The sequence below is a fragment of the Mugil cephalus genome, chromosome 6 (genome assembly GCF_022458985.1).
Source record: "Mugil cephalus isolate CIBA_MC_2020 chromosome 6, CIBA_Mcephalus_1.1, whole genome shotgun sequence".
Taxonomy (NCBI): domain Eukaryota; kingdom Metazoa; phylum Chordata; class Actinopteri; order Mugiliformes; family Mugilidae; genus Mugil; species Mugil cephalus.
The window spans coordinates 20463328-20472002 of NC_061775.1; the positions used below are offsets into that span (position 1 = coordinate 20463328).

The 8675-nt window shown below is 40.1% G+C and overlaps 1 protein-coding gene across 4 annotated transcripts in view; it reads left to right on the forward strand.

Moving 5' to 3' along the window:
• Positions 1-6585, forward strand: part of LOC125009342 (ephrin type-B receptor 1-like) — a 97093-nt gene extending 90508 nt beyond the window's left edge. For all 4 annotated transcript variants that reach the window (XM_047587235.1, XM_047587234.1, XM_047587236.1 and 1 more), the window contains exon 20: positions 362-6585. In XM_047587235.1, the coding sequence (XP_047443191.1) occupies positions 362-473 (112 nt within the window). In that variant the 3' untranslated portion in view covers positions 474-6585. The remainder of the gene's footprint in view (positions 1-361) is intronic.
• Positions 6586-8675: the final 2090 nt, after the last annotated feature.

Sequence of the window (8675 nt, forward strand, 5' to 3'; positions counted from 1 at the left end):
ATGGATAAATCTCTAATCTCTTTATTTTTTTTTCAATTAGTTGCCCAATCTAATTTATTGTTATATTCCTTTATTTTTTTGTATTTTTAATATTTTTGTGAGCAATCAATGAATCAGTTAGTGATTTACTAAAACATAATTTTCCCAATACATATTCTATCATGATGACATATTTAAAAGACGATATCTACAAATGAAAAACCCCTTTCACACTTGAAGTATTACCAAATGATACTAAGCAACAAAAGTTCAGATTTATTAGTGTGTTATTAGTGTAATTCAATGTTCTGCTGAGAAACTTTTGGACGTGGCATTCATGTGGACGTTACACAACCTCATATCTCTGTCCTTGTTCTCCCAGAGACCTGCAGAGGATTGGAGTGTCTCTCGCCGGACATCAGAAGAAAATCCTGACCAGCGTGCAGTCGATGAGGCACCAAGTCGATGACCAGTCTCCTACCGAATCTGTTTAGCCACACGGAGGATCGACTCAGTATGAGCCGCTCGACCAGTGAGCCGCCCGCGAGCGAACAGGCTGTCATCTCACACTTCAGTTTGACCCTCGTACCCTCGAGTATGTTGTTTTTAAAACAATCATCATAGCAATTTTTTGGAAGTCTGCACGGCCAGATCAGACTTCTCTCATGCTTCCAAACTGAAAAGCCTCCTGGAATGAATTCAGTGTACGGGCATGTTTCTATACACAGAGAAGAAACAAAATAAGAAAAAAAAAAAAAAAAAAAAGCAGTGGAAAATATAAAACTAGTGCCCTTCATCCCCACTCACCCGAAATCTGCTTGAAAGATAACTTTCAATTCCATCACTGAAATCCACAAAGCGCTTTTAGAAACTGATTGGATGTCTTTTCTTTTTATTGTAAAGCACACAAACGCGCTACTGTGAAGAAGGCTGAGAAGACATTTTCATGAAGGAACATAAACTGAGCTAAAAAGGCTGACAAAAGGTCTTTAAAAGTGGAGACCGTTATCTCCAGCATGGTGTGCGAAAAAAAGAATACTTCAATGAATCCAGACCAGAGCCAACAGTTTAAACTGAACTTATCTTCATATTGAAGAGTGTGTACATATTAAGATGTGGAATGTTTATTTCCTATTTGCTCTTTGCCAACAGCATCCTACACTTTGGTGTCACTGGAGTATTTGTGACTTCTCATTTATTATCTTTCCCCGTTTGACTCATCACTGGAACAAACTTTGAAGTGCTGTAGAGTGAAGAAAAATAGGTTTCACAGTTCTATTTTTTGTGCTTTCCATGCAGACAGCCAGCGAGGCCTGGCCTACTTAAAGTACTTAATGCAGAGAGAACTCATAATGGATGCTGTTTTACAATCAGCGCAAATGCCCTCTGAGTAAAGCCAATTACGGATCAGAAAAGCAAGAGAATCAGATAAAGAAATATTAAACCATAGCAGGGTCTCTGCTCGAGCTCGGAAGCAAAGCAAGCTCGGAGGTACAGAATAAGAAAACAGCTTAAGAGACCGTGGATATATCGAGTCATTACCAGCCACCCAGGACGCACCTGTTGCAAACACACTGCGGTGGCCAGACGATCTCAAAAGACAGAAGAGGTATTGTCGTCCAATGTTCTTGTGATTTGGCTGCAAAGCCTGAAGCCGACTGCCAGTCAAGCATTAATACAATGCATGAACCAACCAGGAATCCAATGCTCAAGTCTGTCGCCGCATGGAACAAATCTCATTTCTGTCTAAACTGTATGGCTGCCGTCCAGATGGCAATCATCACTCTACAGCAGGCGGTCAGGCAGGGGCCCTTTGTATTCGCTCTGTTTTATTCTTATTCATCGGTCGCCGGATATGTCGTCGGCGTCTGAGTCTGTTTTGACAGTCTCATTTTCCGATTGACGTCTCTGATTAATTCTGTTGTGTCGGTCTGCAGATGAAATGACATCAAATGACCTATCCGTGTTCTCATCTGTGGACAGCAACCTTTTCAGCGGTGCGCCGTACGCAACCAGCATTTACAAGATTGATTTCTAATATGACAGGAAAGGAAAGATAGTAAAATACCAAACGCTCTGGGTCAAGAAGGAAATTGGTAGCTTATTTTTCATGTCCCAGCTCTTAATGTGATGTTCGACTCAGTAGTTCTCAGAAAATACGATATCAAGAAGGCCTGATCTCACTGCGGGGCACACTGGTGGAGAAGCGCTGGGAGATCTCTTTTATCTGAGCGCTGAGCGGATTACCAGCTGTGAAACAACAGCAGGCTCGCTCCGCCATCAGCCCGAACCTCTGGTCATGCGTGTGCACCCGCATCCCAAGGATTACCAGTCATGATTTTATTTGTCATCCGCGGCGAGCGTCAGTTTTTACTTGTTTGCTTTCAACGTGCTTTACTGCAGCGTGTCTCCGATGCATCCTACAAACCGCTGTGTTTGTTTCGCGCCGCTGCTGGGACGCCCTAAAGTCCTTTATTTATGAACATCGTGACATTGAGAGGGTCCGCGGCCGGTTTAAAACCTCCAAACATTTCAGTTTTTTTTTTTTTTTTTTCCCGCCGAAACTCTGCTCCGACTGCTGCAATTGCATTTGTTGCCTGGCAACGGCAGCTTATTGAACGTTTTATTAGGAAGTATTGAGATCAACTGGGAGCGTGTCAGTGGTTCAGAGGCATAATTCGTTGTAAATAGATGCCTCTGGAAAAACAGTTTCAACGCCGGCTCGGGGGTTTAATAAAGAGTGAGACCACAAGTGTGCCCTAAAAGCTCGCACTGAATGCCACCTAAAAAAGAAAAAATTGTCACAGTCGAAATGAAAGCTATCAGCAGAGGCAGCCATCTTACCGCGTTATGTAACGCGTGGAACTGAGCTTAATGCGTCTGTCCTTTGCGTTATGGTTTTTAGGAGGTGAGCTTTCGGACATTCTTCCTGTGTCTGTGCTTGTTAAAAAATAAAGAAGGAATCAATGATCTACGGCACTTCTACGGCAATTCTTAATATTATTATCCTGGTTTTAGCACAATGTTCACCGCAAAGAGGAGGTTGGCCTGAGTTTTGTTGCACAAAATGGGAACTTGTATTGGTAAAGTATGCACTCTGTAGAGATTAATCCATGATGAAGTACTAAAGTACTAATTAAAAGTTAAATCCACCCTAAATCTATTGAAAGAACAGAGATGAGTTCTCTGTTTGTAAGCAAAAAAAAAAAAAAAGACTGAGTTAAAAGACTGTCTGATTATATCTGGTCTGAATTTCTGGATTAATCTTCTACTTCAAACTACACGTTTAATCGTCTTTATTGAAAGAGGGGAATTTTAACATCTAGGTTTTTCTCATTTTAAAAGCGGTTTTGTTTTGAATGTAAAAGAAAAAATCTCCACGCATCCAGTGAACATCCGTCCTTGACATTTTTTTTTACGGACTTTTACACAAAGAAAAATAGAAAAGAAGTTGAGTTAGAGATGTTTCTCTTAGACATTAGCTGTGTTCCAGTTACAATACAAGCTAATTCTAGTCGGAAGAAAGTCTTCATGTTGGAAAAGTGACAGATTGCACTCAAAACATGCACAAAGGAAGGGAAGAAACTACCGACAGCTACAAATAAACAGAAATCTGATTGCAGATTTCGGTGGAGTAGCTTCGTGAAATAAAAATTGTCGAATGGAGGACTTTATTTGGATGTGTACAAGTTTAATTAACGCTGACATTTAAAAGTCTCAACTTGTTTGTCATGCATCAGTGCGTTTAATGTATCACGTCGGTAGGAAACAGGCTCCCTGGCATGTCCTGCCTCGTCATACTCGCACTTTGTGTGTCAGTCGTCGCGACACACCGAGCTGATGTCCAGTGTCAGTGGGAGTTCGTGGCCTTCATCATTGGCACTAGTCGGATCCATTTTTGTGAGCATAAAGACGGAAAGCTTCTCACAAAAATATAAGTCTGTAGTTCTGGCTAGTGGTAAAAATACCACTTTCGACTTATAAAAATATGGACTTGGAACACAGCTTATGTTTTAATATCAAGGAACCATTTTGTATCCTTTAAGGTTTCATGGTGATACTTGTTATTTATTAGGACTTGCACCGATCAGCCACAACATTAAAACCACTTGCAGTAAAAGTGAATAACATTGAACATCTTTTTTCTATTCAGTGTTCTGCTGTGAAACATTTGGACCTGGCAGTCATGTGGATGTTACTTAAGCATGTAGCATCCACCTAGAACTATAGAAATGACACCCCTTAACCTATTCGTCCCTACGCCTTCTTTTCTGCCTCCTGGTAAAAAGGTAAATCTGAACAATTTTAGTGATGTTTTAGCGAATGTTATTTTCGCGACTCTTTGGCTTCTAGCTCTCTGAGTTTTTGTCACACACTGAAGAGACAGACATCGTTGTAATCAGCAGGATCTGTGCTTTCATATGCTTTGTGTGGCTGTCTTGAAGTGATGAGGTTAGTAGAAGCACTAAATGAAATGTTCGCCACATTCGTGTTTTCGTCACATTCTCATACAATTGCTTGGGGCTTTATTTGTGTTCGTTTAGGTGGAAATGCCAGATAGAGGCTTTTAGATGAGTCTCTCCCTGGCATTTTGGTGTATTGCATGTTCATAATGGTGCATGCTATAATGCGTTAAGATCGTCTGTAGAGCACGGATCTGACGTCATTAAACGGCAGCAGCCACCCCCAGCAGGATGCAGTCTGACACAGGCACAGACATGAAAATGGTTTAGGAATAACTAAAAAAAAAACCCTGAAGAACAGCATTTCAAAAGATTTAAAACTGTGGTATGCACTACGACAAGTCTGATCCACAGAGGCCCCTGCACAATAGAGACCTACACAATATTAGGAAGGTGGTCATAACGTTATGCCTGATCGGTTTACTTTTGTTATGATGTATTGCATGAGATGTTTTTTTTATTTTTCCTTTTTTATTTTTTTAGTGTGGGAAACTTCTGCTCTGTATATACAAACCTGATTATTTTGTGAAGTGTATATATGTGACCACAGCCCATTTCATTTGTAAAAAAAAAAAAAAAAAAAAAACTCAAAATGTTTCATGCAGCTGTGACGCATTCTGGTCCGCTGGGATTACCGTCAGTGGAAACCGCGATGAGTTCACTTCTAAATGGAGGCACAGAACCTGACATTTACTGCAGATGTTCCAGATAAAAACTCCATCCAGGCACCAGTGCAGCTGGAAATACATCAACGTGGTGTCACATTATGTTTGGCCAGCACAAGAATAGGAAGAAAAAATAAACCACTAAACAACAAGAAAGGCAGGGAAATGCAAGATGAGTCTCCTCAAAGCGCTTTAGGGTGGATTTATCTTTTAATTGCAGATATTTTTCCTTTGGAAGCCGGTTTGGTGTAATAGATTCTGTAGGTGAGGCTGAAGATGGAGATGAGAGTAGCCATGAAGAAAGGGAAAAAGTGAAAGGGAATAGGTAATATAGAGGGCAAAAAGAGAGAGGAGGAGGAGGAGAGGGCAGCAAAGCTCGACTGTGTTTGAATAAAAATGAGGCTGGGTGTGGAGAGATTAGTCTCTCTGTTTTTGTCTTTCCTCCTTCTTTTCCTCTTAATGCCCCGCAACCTCTCTGAACAACTCACTGTGCTTCCAGTCCACATTTCCCCTGTCTCCTTTGACTAACAGCTTAAAGGCAAAACTGTCGTCCTTTTTTTTTTCAGATGCACCATTCTCGCAAACATTTTGAACTTGGATCTCTTAAGGATTTATTGGCACGTACAGCATCTTTCACGCAAAACCCCTGCAGTCTTTTGTTTTGGGTTTCCAGGAGAGTATTTTTTCCTTCTTCTTCTTTTTTTTACCTGTTTAGCTCCATGTGTGCGGTCTTTCAGAGTTATATCAACCTAACCAGAACTGACAGACTCTGGCTGAACACATGCAGTAAAGGTTTTGTGGTCGGTTCATTAGACACTGAAATTTCTCAGCTACTGCAAAACTGGTTGCTTTGAGATCTTGTATAGAGGTTTTACATTTAATTCAATTCATGACCAAATACTTGCTAAACTATTGTCATCACTGTTTGTTCTGATATAGAGCGCCAATCACAGAACTGTGAACATCACTTTTTTTTTTGTCCAAATGTAAAAACGATTTCTTCTGAATCTCAATTTATTCAGTGTTTCATCAGACTTACCTGAACTGAATCCGTCTGTTTCTCTTTATTTTTCTTCTAATTGCTTGCCATACTTTTCAGTATGTATGTAATGTACGGTTTCTCTTGAGAAAAAAAAGAAAAGAAAAAAAGAAAAACGGCTCAATAATCAGCTGTAGTCTGCCTTTCTCTGTTTACCTACAATACTGTTATAGGTGTTACTGCTCATATAGTCAGAGCATCCCACTGTAATGTATAATAATACTGTAAGATAATGTGAGTATGCGCACGCTTGTGCATCTTGTGTGTTTGTGTGCGGGTGTAATATATTGTGCGTGTGAGCGTGCGTGCGTGTGTGCGTGTGCTGTTCAGTGTACAGTAACATGTTTGTACATCGTGCGTGTGAGTTTGTAGCTGTGAACTTTCTGAATCTTACATTTACAAGGCACTGTTTGTCAATAAAGAAGACGAATCAAACTCATCACATCTGGTCATCGATCAACTTTTTAACTCGAGATTCGACGCATACAAAAGGAAACATGAATTGAAAGAAATAGTACGTTGGCCGGGAGGTGCAAACACTTTTACAAAAAATGAGACAAATTTACATTTTAGAAAACATTTTTACATATCGTAAAACAACATTGCATTACCATAGCACATGCACTAGTCCCGAAACAAATTTACAAACGTCACCATCTACCGGAAATGGAATGTACCAACTGCGGGTTGTACCAAAATCACATTACCATAACATATTTACATTAACAAACTCCGTTTCAAAATAAAAAGTTAGCAGCCGCTAACCAATAGCACTACACACGTTCATTGACATACTTCAGATTGCTGCACTTAATGTTATTTAACATTATCCAGCTGTTGAGATGTCCCCTGTGCGTTTGGTCCGTCCACGGTCACCATGGTCACCGTCATGGTCACCGTATCACCATGGTCACCATCAATGACAACAACAGCTGGTTTATGACTTCCGCTTCCACCCCGGAGTTGGTACATTCCTTTTCCGGTAGATGGTGACGTTTGTAAATTTGTTTCGGGACAAATTTTGGGACGTAACTTGTGTTATGGTAAGGTATGAAATGTTTTCTAAAATGTAAATTTGTTTCAAACTTTATAAAAGTGTTTCACATTTTTTAATGTTGGTTTGAACCTCCCGGCCACTGTAAAACAAGATATATAGTGTACGATTTTACTCTGATCTAGATGATCAATACAATGTCAAATCTGTATGCAGGCAGGTTAGCTTAGCTTAGCATAAAAACTGAACACATCAGGAAATATCAGCTCTTAGAAATCTTAGAATCATTTTAGATCTTAGAAACATCCTCTCTGCTAGTTCAGTATAGAAGCAAAAATCTAATTTGTAGTTGTCAAGCTGAACTTCCCTACTTTCGTCCAATTACGGCAACAAAGATACACTTCAGTACTTTTCTACTTTTAATAAAGAACATTTTAGAGAGGAGGCAGTTTGGGGTCAGGTGCTTGCTCAAGGTACCTCAGCCGTGGACACTAGCTTTGTTCAAGCTAGCTAACTTCAGTTGACTTTGAGACAAGTCACAAATCGATGGAGGAGAGTGATGAACGGGACCTGAAACAGCAGTTTTAGTTGTGATTTTACTTTGTTTATAAGGTTTTTGTTTAGTTTTTGTGTACCTTGAGGGATTTGAACCCACGTCATGTGTGTTCGGATGCACCGTCGCTCATCACTGGATCATCTTCAGTACTGAAGAGCCTGTCGCTGTGACATACAGTAAGGGGGTTGTGAAGATGACAACAGGACATCTTTAAATGAAGCCTACACAGGAAGTGGCTGCTATAATGGAAATAAAATTCTCTTCCACCCCTGAAGGCAACATTAAGCCTGAATTTTACTTGAGATTTTGTATGATACATTTTCTAGTAGATTACAGAAGACAACTGCGTTCTGAAAAGTAATAAAACAAAAAAGCTAATAAAACTCCATAATGAGTTCTTCTTTCATGCCGGAAGACTAAATTAATTTAAGGAAGCGAGAGTTTTTGAAAGTGTGAATGACTCGTGTTTTCGACTGTAACTCTTTCCTGATAAATGGCAAAGTTTACAGCCAGCGAGGATGAGTGTGAGCGATACAGCGTGGCTCTGCTCAGAGCGTTGGAGGCATTTAACATCACTGAGCCGACACAGAAATTCACAAAAACTGGCAAAACCCGTGACGTGGGTTAAATTGAATCTCATTTAAAACTAGATTCACTGAGAAAAGAAACCTATTACCTGACAGCCCGTGTCGGCTGCAGTGTATTATTGAGAGCAGTGAGAGCCCCATCAATTCAAATGAAACTGATTAACAGCACAGGAACTGTTGCAAATTGCTTATGAGTGTCATGAATACACACTAGGAGTGTAATTGACATTAACTCGTTAACTATAGCTAAGTGACGAAGGGTAAAATTTGATTACACCGAAGTGTGGCCTGTGAGTAAAATGTAATGAATAAATTCTCCATGTATACAAGTTCCCCTCAAAAAATATCAAGTTGAATGGTCTCTACAGCTGATCAGCTCCTACATACCAACC